Raw genomic sequence first — 21,541 nt, 5'->3', positions numbered from 1 at the left:
CAGCTAAAGTTGCATGAAGGCAAAATACAGTCCTAAGCCTATTATAGCCTGCCCGATTAATAGCCTATTGTAGATGTCTAAAACCAGCATGCGTGCGTGCTTGCCGGTGAGGTGTAGCCTACAAAAATGAGCATAACATCTGATTATTAAAGTATGGCTATAGGCTACTGGTAAGAGAAGAGCTGGTTTAAAATTCAAGTAACGTGCGGTATTTAACCCCTCAAGACCGACTGTATTGCAGTCTGCCGACACAGCCAGGCGAAACTCCCAACCCATTCATTAGTTTTGGGCACGAATGAATGGGTTTGCCCTTAGTTATGGAGGCGCGGGGAGAGCGCACAGCAGCTATTGTTATGTATGGAACCGGCTTAACAAAGTTTCGTGCGTTAGAGATTCCTGCATGCTGCATTACCGTGACCCTTACTTTGTGAATGATTTTTTCTCATTGGAATACAGCAAGGACAGGATGCCTTTTTTCTAACGAACGCGAAAGCTGAGATTGTTGGAACGACTACTCAACAAACTGTGAGATAAACATTGTTTTTCGTTTCTGGGAGATCTCGTTATCGTTTTGGACTGTCGGATTCTTATACTTATTGTTTGGACTTATGGACATAGAACTTTGGGGGGTGGTTGTTAGTGCTTTACGAAGCTTTATGTTAATAAGCAAGTGTCGGGCCTTCAGCTCACCGCACGATGCAGTTGCGCGCTAGGTGGCCACAAACTTATTAACTGTTTATGACACAATACAGTGTGGTATTTGTGTTTTTCGTTTGTTAGATGAATGCATGTTTGACATGTAAACAGGCCTTCTGCCCATTAACTTAAGTTAAGGCCTTCTTTTGTTTGCTCACATCCGCCCTTAACCTAATATTATGTGCGTAGTGGCAGTATAGGGCCTACTCTTTATTATAATATAAGAGGGAAATTGTTACAGGACAACCTAAACTGACTTCCCCAATGCTTCCCCGCAGCACATTTCGCTTTAAAAACATTTAATATAGGATGAACAAAATCTATGGACTTGCTAGCCTATATTAAATCCTATGCGCACTGATAGCTATAGTTATGGGGCTGTAACTCAGGAGGATATAATTGAGCCTAAGAAATCAACAATGTCTGAACTTTTTCGGGGGTGGGGGGGACGACAACGACATTAAGCTACAACGTTTATCTCATGGTGTTGTTGGCATTAAATTGACTTGAGGAAAAAATCGGATTTGTAGACTGTCGGAATGGGGGTACTAAAATGTGTCGGATTAGCAGCATGTCGAAATAGCAGCATGTCGAAATAGAGGCATGTCGTAGTGGTGGCATGTCTGGGTGGCAGCATGTAACCCTGCACAGGCCATTAAAGGTGAGCACTTTTATCCATCAGCCTTGGGAGTTAGACTTAATGACTACCACATCCATGATGTTGGAGAATGAGATGTATACAGTTTACAGTTAGACATTGATGAAATCTTGGATGTTGGTAGAGATTTACCTTAAGCACATTCAGAGGACGTCCCTCATAGCTCTGACCAATAACAATTTTGCTAACAAGGTTTGGGTTCTCAGCCACCAGCATGTCCATGAAATTGTATATCTGAAATAATAGAAATATACATATTCATTACGCAAAACATGGTGTACTATTCAAGAACAATTCCAAAGCAATATGTCGAGATGTGAATTTTGATAAGTGAAGCTAACCTCAGTCAGAGTATGGTAGTTGGCATAATCATAGGCATCTGTGTTCTTGACCTGGCCTGCACGAGTTGCAAACATCACTTGCTGTTCCTCATCCAGGACATCCTAGGAACAGTGTGTGGGCACAGTGACGAGTAAATGATTGCCCCATTAGCTCAGCACTAAATTGAACGTACTGTGTGGATTTGAGCTCATCTCCACATTCTCTGGTGTTAATAATACTCAGATGGCTATCATGAATGGACTTTTCCATATACATGTATATTCATTTTAGTGAGGGAGCTAGCCATGCATCATGAGTAGAAGTGAAATTGTGAAATCTGCTAGAAAATGTCCATGCATTCACTATGAATGATGAAAACCTTTCGATAGTGTAAAACACAATACGCACCACTGTAATATACACAAAGTACAGTTGCAAAGGTTTTGATAACATTATTTCTCATTAGGTGCTGAACCACCTAACCACACCGTCTGGCCAGTTGTTTTTTTTTTTTTTTTTGCAATGTTCAATTTCTTGTTCTATTTTTCTGTTTGTTCATCTAGATAAACATACTGATGATGCTGTGATACTGTGCCCCGGATGTATGAAGACAGCACAAATACAGCAATGAAGATTTTCTGACTACAGAAATTGAATGCTGTGCCTTGCCATGTTGCATGAAATTTACTAAGCTTTCACTTCATCAGATAAACAACATTTGTCAGCGCCATCTAAGCAAGCATAGTTACTAACTACAATGCATCTTCTGTGGTAGCGTCACTGCCAAATCTGAGTTATTTGAGTCACAGATGGTTTGGTTGCTTTTGTTTAATCTTCTCATCAACAGTCAACTCTTGGTAACTTGGAGGTGAGGGGCAATGTATAGGGTGTGTATAGGTTGTTCTAGAGTTCTGGCTCTGTAGACATTTCAGGTCTATAGACATTTCCAGGGCTGTGGAAAGTAAAAGGGAAGGGTTGAAGTTGCATAGTGCAGGCTGCTACAATGTACAGCAAAGAAAATATTCAAACAACAATCTCATGTGCTTTTTAAACACTAACCCTAACCCTGACCCCAAAGCCACAGCCCTGCTTGACAGAGTGGCTCATTTAAAGACTAAAAATGGCAAAGGGTAGCAAACTTACTCCTAAAATGAATACACTATTGCTCAATCTAAGCTTAGCAAAATTATAACTCAGACCGGCTCCTCGACATGTGCTTTGGATCCAGTCCTTACTATATTCCTCAAAAACGTATATGATAGCTTGGCTCCATTTATTGTCAAGATAATAAATACCTATTTAGAGACAAGTATATTTCCAACTGCTATTAAAACCTGTCATGAAACCTTTGCTTAAAAATTCAAATCTTGACCTTGAGTAACTACAAATCTTGAACCTGAGTAATACAGGCCTATATCAAACCTAATTTCCTGAAGAAAAATACTTGAACACAGTTGTTTGCAATCAGATTGCAGGTCTGACTGGATTTGCAGTTCCACCCCTGAATAATCTATGCATCTCTGAATCAGAGCTCTGTTGGACTTGATTCAATTGTCGAGACCTCGTTGACAATAGCTCACCATTTCCTAAAATATTGTTTAGAAGACCCACAGCTTCTATGAGCCTTCTATTAGATTCGTAGAACTAAAACATTTATCAAAAATCAATGAAAGGGTTAAATGGAAAATCGAGCTTGGTGGCATGTGTGGGGAACCATTGTCTACAATATTAAAAAGGCTTGGTGTCAGTAGATTAATCTGCCAAGGAGCATAATAGATTTATAGAATGAAAAAATATAAAAAAATCAATGAAAGGTTTGATTGGAAAACCAAGCTTTGTGACATGTGTAGGGGACCAATGTGTATTACATTAAAGGGTTTGGTGTCAGTCGGTCAATGTGCCAAGGAGCATAATACATTTATAGAATGGAAAGAAGTATAATAAATAAATGAAAGGGTTAATTGGAAACTCAAACTTTGTGGCATGTGTAGGGGCCCAGTTTATAAGATCCTAAAAAGGTTAGGGGTGATTCTGTCAATTGGCCAAGGAGCATAATAGATTTGTAAAATTAGAACATTTCCATTTCCATTAAATGGAAACCCGAGCTTTGTGGCAGGTCTAGGGGCGCAATGTGTATTATATTAAAAAGGTTTGGTGTAAGTCGGTCAATGTGCCACATTGCACTTTTCTGCTTCTTTGCACTTCTGGTTAGATGCTAACTGCATTTTGTTGTTGTTGTTTTGTTGTTGTACTTGTACAATGACAACAAAGTTACAGCTACAGTAAGAGGGAAAAATTGCATTTTAACATCTGTAATTAATCTTTAATTTAATCTTTTGACAAAATGGCTGTATATCAAATTCCAACCTGCATTGAATTGTGTGTGCATGCAGTGGCATACTCCCACAATATTCCATAAATGGTAAATGCAAAATGGTTAATGAATATGCTTTATCACAAGCATGTTATTAGATCATCGTTCAGGGGAAATATGGAGACTTCAAACTTGACTTTCTTCTCCAAATTGAAGAAGGTCAGAATGCACAACATGACAACTGCATCTATGTGAACTAGCTCTGTATGAAAATAACTTCAAAAGTATGTTTTGCCATGTGTCTGGTCACTGAATTTTCTGATTGCATTAGATGGAACAACTTGCTGTCAAATTATAGTAAACAGTTTTGATAAAAGATCTCCAATTAGGGAGACTCATCTGAATTACGCCAACGGCTTCCATTGGTGTCAGTGCCAGCAGACGTCAAGTTCAACAATTTTTACCTTTGCACATTCTGTAACTTAGAATAATTTGCATGAAATAGAATGAATTTCACAGGGAGATAGGAGACTCCTTAATCAGCGTTATTTATATCAATATATATTTTAAGGGACATCCATTTCAATATCTCAGAGACAGGTGGAACAAGGGAACTCATTGTGGTAACCTACACTTCTTTAATTCTGCTCATTCTCACCTGAAGATTCTTAATCATTATAGAATAATGAATGTCATTGGAATCCAGGTCAGTCTTGACCATCCGAAGGCTCTGGAGAGGTACACGAACATCCACCGGAAGATCTGTATGAACTGGCTCTGTCCAAAAGTCCAGCTTAGGATATAGAGATACAGTTCAACTTATGTATTTACATCTGTGTTAACTTAACATATTAAGAATACAAACACACAAGAAAACACAACCCATTATATTAACTAGAAATGAAATTCCAAGGAATTACCAGTGCATGACAATGCAAAAATGTATAGATCGGTAATATAGATATGGTTACTAAGGTGTTGCTAGGGTAGACATGGTGGTTCCATAGCTTAATGAAAGTTGATAGACAGTTGACAATTTAATGAATGTTGATTGACGGATAGTTTTTGTTTGTTTGTTACAATTCCCCATTGTCAACCAACTAAGTTGTTAACAGGTTAGCAACTAAAGTTTTGGGAAACACACCCCAGGTTGCTAAGCTAATGTTTGCTAGCAGTTATGGTATCTATGGTAACAATGTTAACCATGCTAATCAGGTTGCTTAGTTTACTTAGCTAATGAGTTCTAGAAGTTATGCTAAACATGTTGACTATACTGACAATGCTGATCATGTTGGTTAGCTGAATTAGCTAATGATTTCTAACAGATAATAAAAATGCTAACAATGTTAACCATGCTAACCAGGTTGATTAGCTATCTTAATTAATGATTTCTAGCAGTTATGTTAAAAATGCTACCAATGCTAACAACGTTAACCATGTTAACTTGCAAGTGAAGACTTTTATTTTGAAATAGTCATTGCTGATAAGCTATCTTACTTAATGATTTCTAGCAGTTATGTTAAAAATGCTAACTATGCTAACCATGTTAACTTGTAAGTGAAGACTTTTATTTTGAAATAGTCATTGCTAGGGTATCCATGGTGGCCACTATCAGGAAAAATATAAGTTACTGTAGTATAATCATGTTGATTGCTATGGAAACTGATATAAATGCTTAATTGTAGTGGTTGCTAGGTACATGGAGGTTTCAGTTGGTTGAAGGCATAGTTGATAACTGACAGTTGGAATTGTTGAACAGTTAAACAATTGAGTAGTTTAAATGGTTAAATGATTTAATAGTGAGTTATTGCAGTGAGGACTTTTATTTTTGAAACAGTTGTGGGCAGAGGAAACAGTTTAACAGGATATGTAGTCTTCAGAGTCAGATTGTATGCTTAACCAGAGAATGAATAAGGGGAGAACGACCACTTGCTGAATACTTCCGCATGGTACTGCAACTAGAGGGCAATCGCGAGCAAGTGGAGAATGAATGGAGGTGAATGGAGTTTCTCTTGAAATCCACTTTTCTCTGGATATAATTTTTTTTGTGTTGAAATCGGAATATTGCATGTGAAAGGGGGGTCAAGGAAAATACACACGGCTGAGTATTAGATTTTTTTAAGTCCCTTAATTGCTCTAAAAAGGCTTTCAAACGTGTCAATGGGCAGCCGTGGTGTACTGGTTATGACCAGTCCACCACGGCTGAAGTGCCCTTGAGCAAGGCACCTAATGCTAGAAGTATACTCGACGCGCCCGACCTGTCGCGCGACAATGTGACGTCAAAATGACGCAATTTCCTGTGTCGCTAGCCACATTTCAGCCGCGCGCCGACCTGTCGCGCACCGAACATTTGATATCAACCGCGCGCGCCAACCTCGCACGACAACTAGGAAGAGATTGAAGCCAAGCTCACGGAGCCAGTGTCCTTATACAGTCATCAACCACATAAACCACATTCAGGCATTATCATATAGCCTATCCAACATCTTAAATAAGCCCATTCATTTTTAAAACGACTGTAGTCATGAAGTTTGAATAATAGTAAGTTTGAAAAGTGGGAAGTTAACTTGGCTAGGCTGCAGCGAGAGTTGCCGTTTGGATGACTGATTTGTTTACAGTCGTGAACTACGTTGGATAAGTTAACGAAGTTACCAGTGAGAGTTGCAACAGGAGGATATTAGGGGGAAATGACTAGGACCGAGGCACATAAGTATTCCAGCAAAAGGTAAGGAAGAGATTTATTTTCAACCAAAGGATAAATCTGCTAGACCTAAAAAATATATATATATCTTTCCATTTAGGGAGATTACACAAGCTCATCTCATAAACGAGATGGTAGGCTAATCCTTCAGTTGTGCAAGCTAAGTCTGAAATATCAGCAAAGAAGCTAGTTGCTACTGCCATTAACGTCAATGGATACCGTGCCTCCGTTCAGGAGAATACTGCAAATTGTGTCGCGACTACCAAGCGCAAGTATACATGGTTACAACGTTCCCCGTGACGTCAACATGTTGCACGACAAGTCGGGTGCGTGAACTGTACCGGGGCCTTAACCCCTCACTGCTCCCCGAGCGCCGCTGGTTGGGCAGGCAGCTCACTGCTCTGGGTTAGTGTGTGATTCACCTCACTGTGTGTGTGCTGTGTATGTTCACTAATTCGGTTAAATTGGGTTAAAAGCAGAGAAACGAATTTCCCTCACAAGATCAAAAAAGTATATTCTATTCTATTTCTATTCAATGACGTCATTCATTAGCAGGGTGCTAGTGTGTTATGGGCAACAACGACCAAGCCTGTAAGAAACCAAAGGGCCATAAGTAATTGTTCATTCAACTTTCGACCTATAACCCATATTGAGCTTGCAGAAACTAAAATCCAATCTTCGATTTTTTAATGACAATCAGGTGAAACAGACCAATTTAGCCGTCTAGCCCCATAGACCCCCATTGTTTGATCACTTGCTCATGATCGCCCCTAGTGGAAGTGCAACAGGAACTGCAGGTACAATGGAGTTAATAGCAAGTGGACCGGCTCTCCATAAATGGGCTTTGGCTTAACCCTTAAATGTCGGCCATTCCATTTTGGTCTGTTCCAAACACACGTCTGACACTCCGCGAGTTTTTATCCTAGAAACATGTAGCACCACAACAAAGCTTGAATCCTCTAGTTTTCAAATATATATTTGCCATTACTATTATTATTGATGGCTATTTGTAAGGAGAATAAAAAGAAATCCAAGCATTCTCAGCAGTTCAGGCAGAATTTTTGTTGACGTAGTCACGTAGACACGCCTATCACCATTCACTTGCTAAGCTCACGGGATTGAAGCCAATTGAAGGTGTCATTGGCTTTTCAATGGTAAGAACACGACCGATTTCACTGGCCACATGGCTCTGTGTACTTACTGAGAAAGCCTAAGGAGACATATCATAACTTTATTGTCTTATCATCAGCTACCGAAGTAAACATAGGTAAACATAGGTAAACATACTACTGCATTGCCATAGTCTCATCTGTCTTTTACCTGGCGTGACGTAACTCTTTCAATCCAAAGAAGGTAAACACGGATATCTGTAATATTTGTTCAATAAGTGCAGCACAAACGTGAACATAATGTTTTGGACTGTTTGACATTAGCTACACGTGGTGACTTTGTTTGCTAGCTAACACGCCAGTCTGCTAGCTGTTCTGGCCGTTTTATAGAAACGTCTTTTAGGAAGATCAAACTGGAAAGATGTTGCAACAAGTTGTTCCGTACTGTCCGCCCCCTCGGGATCGGCGTTTTGTTACATTTACCCCAGAAGGATTGAGTGATATGGTAACCAATACGCTTTGTTTATGTAGGCTAGGCGTGACCCTGACAGGGTAAGGATATCAAGTTCCTGGGCCTCCAGATCTCTGACAATCTCTCATGGGCGAAGAACACTTCAGGGTTAGTGAAGAGGGCCCATCAGAGACTTCTGAGGAAACTGAAACAGGCCTCTCTTCATACCAGCATCCTCACCTCATTCTATAGGGGAGCAGTGGAGAGTGCATTGACCTATGCAATCTCCACCTGGTTCTCCAGCTGCAGTGTGGCAGATAAGAAGGCCCTCTCAATGTCTTTCTTAAACGTCTTCCCTCCCAGAGGCGCTACCGGAGCATAACATGCACCACCACTAGGCTACTGAACAACTTTTTGCCCCAAGCAGTCCGGCTGCTAAATATGGCTATGAAATGTTCTTCCATTAGAATATTTACATTTAGGGGAAGTATTTGTATTTTTATACTTATTTTATACTATTTATATATATATATATATATATATATTTTTTTTTTTTTTTTTTAAGTGCAATTCAATATTAAGGTGGATATGTATATGTGTGTAATGTGTATGAATGATGTATGGATCTTGGAGAAACGCTTTTTCGTTGTGTTTTTACCTTGGTAATGAACAGAATGACAATAAATCTAAATCTGAATCTGAATCTGATATGTTGGACACATTCTTTTTAGAATATTTATCCAAAGACAAGTATTTTTTTATCTGATCTGGATTTCCTGTGATTTGGCTTCTTTTCAAGAGATGGGAAAGGTAGCTGGCCTTTGTTTTGATGGCCCATTGACAGTCATCAGTGACAGTGGGGAGGGGACAGTTATAAGTGTGACCCACCCATCTAATCTGTATTCACATGAAAGACCACTTGGCTGTGAAGAAATCAAACTTATTTGAAAGTTTTTCCAGTTAGTAGTGAAACCACCAAATATTTCTGGATGTTTTTTTTTTTCACTTTTATGTAACCAGTACGTATGTTTACAAGATGCAGACTTCAAAAGTCTTCGATAGATATATTCATAGTGTGCTTTTTATACAGTTTGAAGACTTTTGAAAATAGGATTTTGTAAGGTTGTGTTTACACTTTATTTTTCACTTTTATGTAACCAGTACGTATGTTTACAAGATGCAGACTTCAAAAGTCTTCGATAGATATATTCATAGTGTGTTTTTTATACAGTTTGAAGACTTTTGAAAATAGGATTTTGTAAGGTTGTGTTTACACTTTATTTTTTACGGTATTCCCGTTTTTAGACCCTTGTAGTTCCGCCATGCTCCACCAGAGGCGTTTCCCCATTGAAATGAATGGGGTTCTCGGTCCCATTGAAATTAATGGGGATATATGTATTTTTTTTTTTTGCAGCCTTATGTTTTAAGCATTGTTGACATAATAGACGTCATAAGCTAAGTTAGCTAATCAACCTGGTTAGCATTGTTAACATAGCTAGCAATAAAAACTATTAACATTTCCCCATAGACTTAACATTGCGATTATGACATCATAATAGGGCAATTAGAATCTTATGCAATGTGGCCAGCCCCACCTGCAGCAGTTCTCTCTCTCTCTGAGGCTTTAAGCATACATCTGTGAAGACTACATATCCTGTTAAACTGTTTCCTCTGTCCACAACTGTTTCAAAATAAAAGTCCTCACAGCAACAATACACTATTAAATCTTTTAACCATTGAAACTACTCAACTATTTAACTGTTCAACTATTCCAACTGTCAGTTATAATAATAGTAATAATAATACATTTTATTTAAAGGCGCCTTTCTTGGCACTCAAGGTACAAACATACATAAAACATTTAAAACACAACAATAAAGTATGTACATATAGAAAGCAGCAGAAAGGGGTAGAGGAATAGCATCAGATGGAATAAGCAGTTTTAAGTCCAACGCCCACCAGAAGTGGCGTTCAGCGGTGTTCGGCGGTCTGGGCTTGCCGCGCAGGATTTTAGAATAGTTTTCTATCTCTGTGCGGCTGCTGCGCGGCAGACGTTTCCAGTGGGCGATGCTCCATTGAAAACAATGGAATTCTATTTTTTTTCGTGCCGCGTACGCATCTGGTGGGCGATGGCCTTTAAACAGATGTGTTTTGAGTTGTGATTTGAAATGGGGGAATGAATCAATGTTTCTGAGTTGGGGTGGTAGTGAATTCCAGAGACGGGGAGCAGAGCGGCTGAATGCTCTGCTCCCCATGGTGGTGAGACGGGCGGTGGGGACAGACAGGTGTATGGAGGAAGAGGATCTAAGAGAGCAGGAGGGAGTGGGAACATGGAGGAGATCAGACAGATATGGGGGGGCAAGGTTGTGAATGGCCTTGAAAGTAAACAGGAGGAGTTTAAATTGGATGCGGAACTGAACCAGGAGCCAGTGGAGCTGATGAAGGACAGGAGTAATGTGGTGAATGGAGGGGGTTCGGGTTATGATGCGGGCAGCTAAGTAAAGTTCTGGACCAGTTGAAGTTTATGGAGGGATTTGTGAGGGAGGCCGAAAAGGAGAGAATTGCAATAATCCAGACGGGAAGTGACGAGACTGTGGACAAGGATGGCGGCAGTGTGGGGGGTTAGGGAGGGGTGGAGGCGATTGATGTTACGTAGGTGGAAATAAGCAGACTGAGTGATGTTATTGATGTGGGATTGAAAGGATAGTGTGCTGTCAAGGATGACACCCATACTCTTAACATGAGGAGAGGGTGAAACAGAGGAGTTGTCAATAGAAAGAGAAAAGCTGTCGGTTTTGGATAGAGTGGATTTAGTACCAATGAGGAGGACCTCAGTTTTGTTACTGTTTAGTTTAAGGAAGTTTTGGGTGAACCAGGTTTTTATCTCAGAGATGCAATCAGTAAGGGAGGTGGGTGGGAGAGTGGACAAGGGTTTGATGGAGAGATAGAGCTGGGTGTCATCCGCATAACAGTGGAAATTAATATTAAATTTGCGGAAGATATTGCAGAGGGGGAGGAGGTAGATGATGAAGAGTAGGGGCCCCAGGACAGAGCCCTGGGGCACACCTGAAGTGACAGAGGAGGGGATGGATTTAAGGGATTTTAACTGAATGAACTGAGTGCGGCCAGAGAGGTAGGATGTAGAGGTTAGATTCTCTGCCCGAGCCCGAGCCCGACCCGAGCCCGACCCGACCCGCGGGCCGGGTCGGGCCGATATTTCCCGCCACTATCCTCGGGCCGGGCCGGGTCGGGCCTTTGATCAAGCATTTGTGTTTTTTAAAAATATATATAATTTCTTTATTAGCCTAACTGGGTGGGGAGACTATGCCATTATCCGAAATATTAAATATATTTTTTAGCAAAGTAGGCTTAAGTAACAAAATGTGTACAAAGTTGCAAGTTACAAAATGCAACACATCATGCGCACGGTCTCCTCCACTGGCACGCATCACACTGCTGCTCTGCTGTAGAACATTGTGTGGCCTAGCTTAAGCGCAACATGGAGATGGACGATGGACGATAGAAAATGAAATCAGGAGAATTAACTTTGAGCAAGTCTGGAGGAAAGTGGGACGTATGGAAGAGTTTCGAACAAGTCGTGGACAGTGACAACATTTGCCTTGGCGTTTCGTTTTGACATTTGCGTTTCTTCATTCGGATCCATTTGTGATCCATTTCAGAATAAACAAACAACGAAGTTTACATGCTTAGTCCTTGTTTCATTATTCATTAAGATAGGCCTAATTCAGATTTATGTAGTTCAAACAACTCGTATTTGTAGTTGAGAACGTCAGTTATAAGGCTCACGCATTTAAAAAAGTGTCGGGTTTAAATCGGGCTCGGGCTCATAATTACAGTTAATATGTCGGGCCGGGCCGGGCTCGGACACAACGTGCACGGGCTCGGGCCGGTTCGGGCTTGATTTTTTGGGCCCGATCTAAGCTCTAGTAGGATGTGAACCATTTGAGCGTAGTATGTGTGATGCCAATGGAAGACTATTGAGGAGGGTGGTGTGACAGATGGTATCAAAGGCTGCATTCAGGTCGAGGAGGATGAGGATAGTGAGGAGATCAGAATCAGCTGCCATGAGGAGATTGTTTGTAATTTTGATAAGTGCTGTTTCAGTGCTGTGGAGTGGTTGGAAACCAGACTGAAACTGTTCATACAGGTCATTATTGGATAAGTAAGAATGGAGTTGGAAGGCGACTGTTTTTTCAAGGATTTTGGAGATGAAAGGTAAATTCGATATGGGACGGAAGTTATTGTAGTCAGAGGGGTCTGCACCAGGTTTTTTCAAAATTGGGGTTATGGCAGCAGTTTTGAAGGTTGAAGTTATCATCAACTATGCCTCCAGTCAGCTATATGAAACCTCCACGTACCTAGCAACCAACATAGCAACCATTAAAATGAAGCATTTATGACCGTTTCCATAGCAACCAATATGATTATACTACAATAACTTCTTTATTTCTGAGAGTGGCAAGTTCGCTAGTTAGCATGGTTAGCATAGTTAGCATTTTTAACATAACTGCTAAAAATCATTAGCCAAGTTAGCTAATCAACTTGGTTAGCATTATTAGCATACTAAATATTGTTAGCATGGTTAGCATTGCTAGCATAAGTTGGCATTGTTAGCAAAACTGCTAGCAAACATGAGCTAAGTTAGCTAAGCAATCTGATTAGCATATTAACATTATTAACATAATTGCTAGCAACGCTAGCAAAACATTAAACATCCATTAAACTATATACCTATCGCCATCTATTTAAAATGATTTACCTATCAACTTCAATTAAACTATCGGTCGGTCAGCATTCATTAAATTATCTTTTTATCAACAGCTTTTCAGCTATCCATATTCAATTTTAAACTGTCTATCTTTGCACTATCAACTTTCATAAACTATGAAACCACCATGTCTACCCTAGCAAAACCTTAGTAACCATATCAACATGATTTATCTGTACATTTTTACATTTTCATGCACTCGTAATTTCCTTGGAATTAAATTCTCTAGTTATTATTGTTATTATAATGCATACCTCCAGTCAACTATATGAAACCTCCATGTACCTAGCAACCACCATAGCAACCATTAAAATTAAGCGTTTATGACTGTTTCCATCGCAACCAACATGATTATACTGCAGTAACTTCTTTATACCTGATAGTGGCCACCATGGATACCCTAGCAACAAATGTTTCAAAATAAAAGTTCTCACTAGCAAGTTAGCATGGTTAGCATTGTTATCATAGTTAGCATTTTTAGCATAAGTACTAGAAATCATTAGCTAAGTTAGCTAATCAACCTGATCAGCATTGTTAGCATAGTTAGCATTTTTTGCATAACTGTTCAAAATCATTAGCCAAGTTAGCTAATCACCTTGGTTAGCATTATTAGCATAGTAAGTATTGTTAGCATGGTAAACATTGTTAGCAAAACTGCTAGCAAACATGAGATAAGTTAGCTAAGCAATCTAATTAGCATATTAACATTATTAACATAACTGCTAGCAAACATTACTGAAACACTAACCCTCTAAGCGCCACCGTCGAGTTAACTCGACAAGATGCGGTACTGGATAAAACGGCCGAGTTGGTCAAATAGGGTGTCAAATTTCATTCAAACTCCCTGCCACTAGTTGTCAGACATGTCAAACTACGTCCCTGACTCAGAACTACGTCATGCTTCTATACAAAATTTTTGAGCAAGGGCACTTTTAATCAGTGGGAAATATCAGCTGAGCTAGGTCGCGTGTGAGCCATTGTATCAGAGCGGTAGTGTGAACGTAAACAAGTATTAGCATTAGATAATCGTCTAAACACATCAAAAAAGTTTACCAGGAATTCACTGACAGTGACTCTGAAGGGAAATATCTGCCTTCAGAAGATGACGGGGATTTGTTTATTCACACGCGTCTCTGCCTAGCAAGCAATGATGCAGCTGGACAACGAGAGATAAGTCCTACACCAAGCACAAACGTGGATCTTTTGCCCAATGTCAGTGTTATGAACAGTATTTCACCTGTTGTAGGTGTTCATAGGGAAGTTAGCAGACCCTCATCAGACGTGTTAGTTGTGTGGAGAATGAAAGTGGCGCCGGAGCACTGCCTTTTATCGCGCTAGCCATCCATCTTCACGTCTTCCGTGTGCCTCTCCATATTGCGAGGATGGTAACGTGATTAATAGCCTTTGTCTAATACTAATGGGTATATTGGTATGGAGGTTGAAGTGTACATAGGAGAGCTGTGGGGCAACGTAGCAGAAGTGTGTGGAGTCGCAACGAGAATGATTTGAGAATAGAGCCATGCTGATTCACTCCACTCTGGAGGCGCGCGTGGCAGACCTACTGGCTGTCGTCAGACAAAATAGGCTACAGGTGTAGGCAGTGTGGGGTAGTTTTTATGTTATGCTTTGCAATTTGAGGTACCATGAAACAGTTAGCAGACCCTCATCAGACATGTTAGTTGTGTGGAGAACGAGAGTAGCGTCGGGGCACTGTGTTTTTTATCGCGCTAGCCATATGCTCCCTCGACAGTGACAGTGTGCCTCTCCATAATCGCGAGGACGGTAAACGTGGTGGAGCCTTGTCTTGTCTAATATCAATAGATGTGTGTCCATAGGAGAGCTTGGGGAAACTTAGAGACGTAACGAGAATTAGAATAGACGGAGCCATGCGAGTTCTCTCTATTCGGTTGGATCTAATTGCTGCCGTCAGACAAAATAGGCTACAGGTGTAGGCAGTGCGTGGAGTGGGATTTTATGTCATGCCTTGCAATGAGAAGTACCATGAAACACTACAAGAAGTGTCACCTGAATAGGGATTCATTATCTTTACAGCAAAAAGCCTGCCACAGAAATTTGCATTCCCATCATCTTCCCATTTATTATTTATTATTTACACTATTGATTTACTATTTCCCTGACCATTTAGTATGGCATTGCACAATGTGTGTTCATGTCCTTGTGATGGGTATGTCATCTAAAAAAAAAAAAACCACTAAGTGGCAGATCTGAAGGCCATAGTCAGACAAAATACAGGTGTAGGCAGTGTTTGGTGGGCCTTTGTGTTGTGCCCTGCAATTAGAGGTACCACACCTTGAAACACTACAAGAAGTGTCACCTGGATGAACAGGGGGACTTGCAGATATTTTGCATATTCACATACTGTATGTACTGTATCTCCATTCTCATGCGCCTCTGTCCTGGCCTGGTTGCACCAGATTGTCGCATAACTGCAGAAGCGCGGAGAACTTTCCTTTGTTTGCTCATATCTTAGCTTAGTTTGAACGTAAGTTAAGACTTAAATAACACACTAACTTACACCACCCTTTCCATAGGTGTAAGTCCCATCATTACTATTTTGTTAACATGGTTTTCTCATTTAAAAGGTGGAAATGTTAAATTGAACAATATATTGTTTTAAGTATAAGCCGAGAAGAGTTACATACGCGACCGATTACACACATTACTTCAGCAGTGTTTGAATCATGTTATTTACTGGAAAACAAATACCAAAACTATCCACGCAAAGCACACATTTCATTGCTGTTTATTGAGCAGCTATCAGAGATTTCAGTAGTCATTAGAAAGATTTACTGGTACCTTCACTAGCTATCCACTGTGGTAACTTTCGTTAGGTCAACTTTTATTTTAAAGATGCAAAGATGTTATTTTATTCCATATAACAAAGTAATTGTGGAGGAAGTCAAACTTAAAACTGGCTTTATCATTGTAAGTCGCTTTGGTTAAAAGCGTCAGCCAAATGTAATGTAATGTAATGCAACAGTGAACGTTTTGTTGCCAACGCAAGTGCTGTGAATCTGAGACGCTTCCATTATCGTTAGTGATATTGATTGGTTAACAGTAAAAGCCTCATTCTATGCGATAATATTTTTTATTTAGTAGCTACTAACTACGGTGTACCTTTAGTAGCAATGGTGCAACAGAAAAAAAATGCAGCGCTAGTTTGAAACTAGTTTCAACGTAAGGTTTAAGTCAAGTCATATTTTATTTATATAGCACATTTAAAAGCAACAGCATTGCACCAAAGTGCTTTACATGAAATAAATAAAGGATAATAATAATTAAAGTAATAATAATAATCATCATCAATAATAACTAGAAATGCAATTCCAAGGAATTACCAGTGCATGAAAACGTTAGTCATGTTTTGCACCTTAAAATAAATCTTTAAGAAGATTTGTGTTGCACCGGCATTCCTCTTCTTTCATAAGCTAAGATATGGTCAGGTGGTGCAACTGGCTGCTGGCCTCCTGGCATAGGATTCTAATTGTTTAATGGCCTTATTGTGATGTCATTAGCCCAATGTTAAGTCTATAGTTTTTAGCCTCTCAGCATAATGACAGAGAAACAGACTCTGATAATGCATTGCTAACGTTAGCAATGACTACTCTACTAACCAAAAGAGTCTCACGCTTTTGAGCATACTTGACATTTCTCACGCAAAATATTTCCCCATTCAGTGCGCTATATATATTTTTTTCCCATTATGATAAACTTTGGTCATTGCCTTGCCGTAGTTCGAGCTCTGATTGACTGACAGCAATAACCAATCCATCAGTCCTTTGTGCCTAAATCTCACCAATCACTGAAGGCATCACGCAATATAAACCAATCAGAAGCAACGTAAGGCGGGTCTTGGCGCCTCTAACTTGTCTTTCAAACACAACAGCGCCGACTCCGACAATTAGATTTAAAACGTTCTCCTTGCTAGTTTTTGTTCACAGTTGATTCGCTGTTTCTCCTTGATTTTCCAAGTTAACGTTAAAGCTGCTTAGTCTATCATTGTCCTATACTTGTTGCAGAGCTGTGTAACATTTATTTGCCTCTTTCTTGATAAGTCTTGAAAAATCGACCCTAATCGGAGCTGCCAAATGTCACGCTTTTGAGTGTGACAGTCAAAAAAATTTTCGAATCCGGCCGTGTGCAGGGCTGAGCCCTGAGCCTCGCAAGTCATCATGAATCCCAGACTCGGCACGCAGTCGGCTTCGGACCTGTGAAAAGCTGGGCCTATATACATAAATATCAAGTAGCAGGAGATTTGAGCTCAATAGTTATCACGCTCGACTTCCGCTCCTAGGCTCAGGGCTCAGCCCTGCACACGGCCGGATTATAACTAAACATTTGAGTAATCGTTTTTACTACCTCTTAACTTTACTTCGTTATATATCGCGCCAAGAGGATCTTTCCATTTTGTTTTAACAAGAGAAGAGCTTCGGTAAGTTTATTGTTTATCACGTTAGTGGATTACATGTGAATAGTCAATCTTACGGTGAATTGGAGACTTAGAAAGCTCACAAACCCAGTTGAAGCATTTACAGCAACACTAGACACTTGTATTTGCTGAAATTGAGTGGTAGTTCCACATTTTCTTTGGTTGTTTTGGTTTAAACTTTTAATGTAACTCACGTAAATCTGCATAGCTAATGTGTTCATTGAACTCCCGTTGTGATATTAGCTTGCAGCAATTGATGCAAGTTCGACAGTTAGTTGATAGGCTACTTTAAAGTGAAACATGTCTTGTTGTACATTTTCCTTGTGAATTACGGGTGTGTTTCCGAACTATTTATATGTACATACTGTCTGCTCAAGGTTTGTTAGCCGTGCTGGCTAACTATTGGGGCAGCCGTGGTGTACTGGTTAGGGCTTCGGACTTGTAACCGGGTTGCCGGTTCGATCCCCGAGCAGTCCACCACGGCTGAAATCAGTGCCCTTGTGCAAGGCACCTAACCCCTCTCTGCTCCCCGAGCGCTGCTGGTTGGGCAGGCAGCTCACTGCTCTGGGTTAGTGTGTGATTCCCCTCACTGTGTGTGTGTGTGTGTGTGTGTGTGTGTGTGTGTGTGTGTGTGTGTGTGTGTGTGTGTGTGTGTGTGTGTGTGTTCACTAATTCGATTAAATGCAGAGAAACAAATTTTCCTCACGGGATCAAGAAAGTATATATTCTTCTATTCTATTCTATTCAATTGTGCTAGTTATCAGTACGCTGCAGCTGAGATGTTGTCTCCTTTTATGGCAGTATTACGGCGTTATGCCTGTTGAGAGTTTGATGCTATAAGAAAAGAAAGTTTAAATGAGATCTCATAGAAAATAAATGTCTGATGGTAACTGTTACTCTTTTCTGTGTAGATTGGTTCTTATTACGGGACATATTATGACATACTATTAATTCATGTTTATTAATGAGATTTTCATGTGTAATTAATGCATGAGTTAATGAATTAACTCATGATAATTCATGTCATTTAGTTAACATGAATTCATGTGTAATTACTTTTCTTTTTTCTCCATGACAGTGATGTCCAAAATTTTGTCTGACAAAAAGTCATCATGATCATGCTTAATTAATCATGATTCATGATGATGTGCCAACCGTACTTAATGCTTAAGATGATGAGTTATTTATGTATTAATTGATTAATGGCAATCAGTGAATTCATGTTAAGTCATAATGATTCATGATATATTAATGGATTAACTAATGCGTAATTCATGCATTAATTCATGCATTAGTTCATGAGAATTCATGTACCATTATTATAAAGTGTTACCGAAAATTGTTGTCCTAAAAGGTTGGACATTTCCTCTTCCTCTTTAAGGCATTAAGATACATTTCCAAAAGATGATTTTATATAGTCAACTTTAGCATGTGTTCCAAAACTTTTCGAGGGGACTGTATTTTGAAGTCTAGTAGGCTATGTGTATCTGCCACAGAGACACAGCTGCTGCACAACTGGAATTTGTAAACTTGCTTTTGTTGGACTTGCAGATATTTTGCATATTCACATGCTGTATGTACTGTATCTCCATTCTTTCTGTGATGTCAGCTACATTTCCTTGTTCCACTATGTCACATTTATTTTTTCCCTACTGGAGATCAAAAAAGGTATTTATTTCTTTAGACCTGGGTACAAATATACACTGCAGTTTTATTACACTATTATGCTACAAGAAGAGGCATTTCAATAACAGTTGAGTCCTTGGTTCAGTGGTTCCCAACCTGGGGTCCGGGGACCCCAGTGGGACCACCAGAGATTGCAGGGGGTTCGCACAATGTTGCCTGGGCTGAGGTTGTAAGGTTACCAAAATTATATTTGCGCACATTAAATGTATAAAATCCCAATAACACACCCAATTGGATAATCAAGACTCTGTATAATCCAAATGAAAACATATTTTTGTTCCACATTTAAATTCATGTAGCTATTTATTACTTCTGACCTCTTGCGTAAGCAACCTTCAGTTTAGGCTAGGCTAGACATGGGTAATTCATCCCCGCCCGGACCCCGATTGTTGAATAAACAACCAACAAACAATTGTGTTTGTATGCAGGTAGGGGGTCGGGTAGGGGACCCTGGCTTGACAAAGGCAAGGAAAAAAGGTTGGGAAACACTATATTTGCAGTCAGTGAGGTGAACTTAATATGTTAGAGAGTGTTCAACATTAAACATTTACCTGAAGGTCTTCAACTTCAGAGAGTTCCTTCAAAAGACTTATTTGAGTGTCATCTTTTGCAGTAATGCGAAGAACTTGATGTCTACAGTATCAGGCAGAGGTAGACAGAATACATACAGTAGCTCAAATATCTTTTGAACAGAATAAATACCTACAGGGTTGTCATAACATAAAATGAGGAACACTTTTAGTCTGAGTACAGAGACTTTACAGATGGGTTTGTTGAAATTAAAGTTTATTCTTTCTATTTGTTCAGTCGACATATTTTTAACCAACTCAAACCCATAACTCTAACCATAATCTGAGCATCTGTTAATAATGTTGGTTGTACAACTCACCCCTCAAAACTCTCTCGACAGAGCACAACCACAATCAGTGTGGAAAAAATCAGAAGTCCCCTCATTCTGAATAGAGTGGTTGTCTACAGTATGAGCCCCATTTTATTGCAGAAAGATATGGTCACATGATCTAATCAGTGACCTTGCTCTATTTGTATAGTTTGACAAATAAGTCCTGCTGCCACTCTTCCCATGTGTTTCCACTCTGTCTAGAGTCGGGAAATTGATGAGAATGTACCATATGTGCTTAATTTATTTTCCACTCCTCCACAGCACAAAAACAAATTAGCACTGGGACACTTTAAGTGCCATGCCCGAAGTCTGTAACTTCATTTTTAGATTGGCTCCATGATGGCCATATATACATATATTAAAATCATACTGTATCTCAGTAGTGTATGGTCTTTTCACCTGATAATCACTATTGCGCAATCTACCTTGTGGGCTATGCCAGCAAAACATTACTTTTACTTTACTTTAGCCTTTGTAAACCATGCACTTCTTTGCTTGGTGTGAACACCTTTGTTGAAATGCAAAACAATTGAAAATTAATAATAAGTAGTGTGTGAGTGTTTGGGAATTCACGTTAGCTCAGAAGACTTGTTTCATATGCTCACATTTATTTTGCATGCAGTCTGTAATAATCTGACTTTACAAAAGTGATCATTATCAATAAACTGAGGTATTTTCTTGATTCTCTTCAATAGACCGATTAACACGTAATAAAAAATGAAACTGCGTTCGCAGCCTGGAAACAGAACACTCTGATCAGAGCCATATCAGACATGTATCTATGTATCATACTGTCAGCACAAATAGAGACAAATACGTCTTCAAGACGCCTGGAAAAGATCTGAACAGCTTAATTACATCGCGTTCCATTTAGAACGTCTTATTTTGATCTTACAAACAGCGGCGGCATCTCACTGAGAATGTGTGTCGTAGTTCTAGATCTTTATCATATTTAATATCTTTATAAGATCTTTGTAAGATGTTAGGGAGATGGATGTCCTATTATGACGTATTGATGAGCATCTGGGAGACGCCTTGCAGACGTTCTTGTGCTTACTGGGATATGGCTCTGACTCAAATAATGTAAATAACTTAAAAAAAAAAATGGTAAATTACTGTAGTAATTTACCATAATTGTGCTTCATGCACTACATGCAATAACATAACTTGTTATCAAAACAAGTGGTTAGAGCACCAAATTTGAAGATCTTGACGTCTAAGGACGCGACAGTGAACTCTCAGAAGTCGTGAGAAGTAGGCTAGCAAGCTAATGCCTGTCAGTATCATAGTAATATCTCTGTGCGATATCAGAGTCAGTGGAAACTTCGAAAGATCGTTCGTGGGAAATCAGTAAGTGAGGCAACACAAACAGGTAGGCCTACAATTTTTTTTTCTCTACGCTGCCACCGAGCAGCTCGCTTCATCCATCGTGTGACAGTCACGGTACGGCCACATTTATCCGCCA

At 39.7% G+C, this 21,541-nt stretch overlaps 1 protein-coding gene across 1 annotated transcript in view; it reads right to left on the bottom strand.

The window, feature by feature from the left end:
* Nucleotides 1-20,129, bottom strand: part of LOC134094225 (carboxypeptidase A1-like) — a 30,726-nt gene extending 10,597 nt beyond the window's left edge. The window contains exons 1-5 of the mRNA XM_062547673.1: nucleotides 20,065-20,129; nucleotides 19,727-19,808; nucleotides 4,648-4,782; nucleotides 1,696-1,797; nucleotides 1,487-1,588 (exon numbers count right to left, since the gene is read on the bottom strand). Of these exons, the coding sequence (XP_062403657.1) occupies nucleotides 1,487-1,588; nucleotides 1,696-1,797; nucleotides 4,648-4,782; nucleotides 19,727-19,808; nucleotides 20,065-20,129 (486 nt within the window). The remainder of the gene's footprint in view (nucleotides 1-1,486; nucleotides 1,589-1,695; nucleotides 1,798-4,647; nucleotides 4,783-19,726; nucleotides 19,809-20,064) is intronic.
* Nucleotides 20,130-21,541: the final 1,412 nt, after the last annotated feature.

This window comes from Sardina pilchardus, chromosome 10, assembly GCF_963854185.1.
Source record: "Sardina pilchardus chromosome 10, fSarPil1.1, whole genome shotgun sequence".
Classification (NCBI taxonomy): Eukaryota; Metazoa; Chordata; class Actinopteri; order Clupeiformes; family Clupeidae; genus Sardina; species Sardina pilchardus.
Note: the sequence above shows the minus strand (reverse complement) of the source record. Positions and strands in the feature narration are given on the sequence as shown.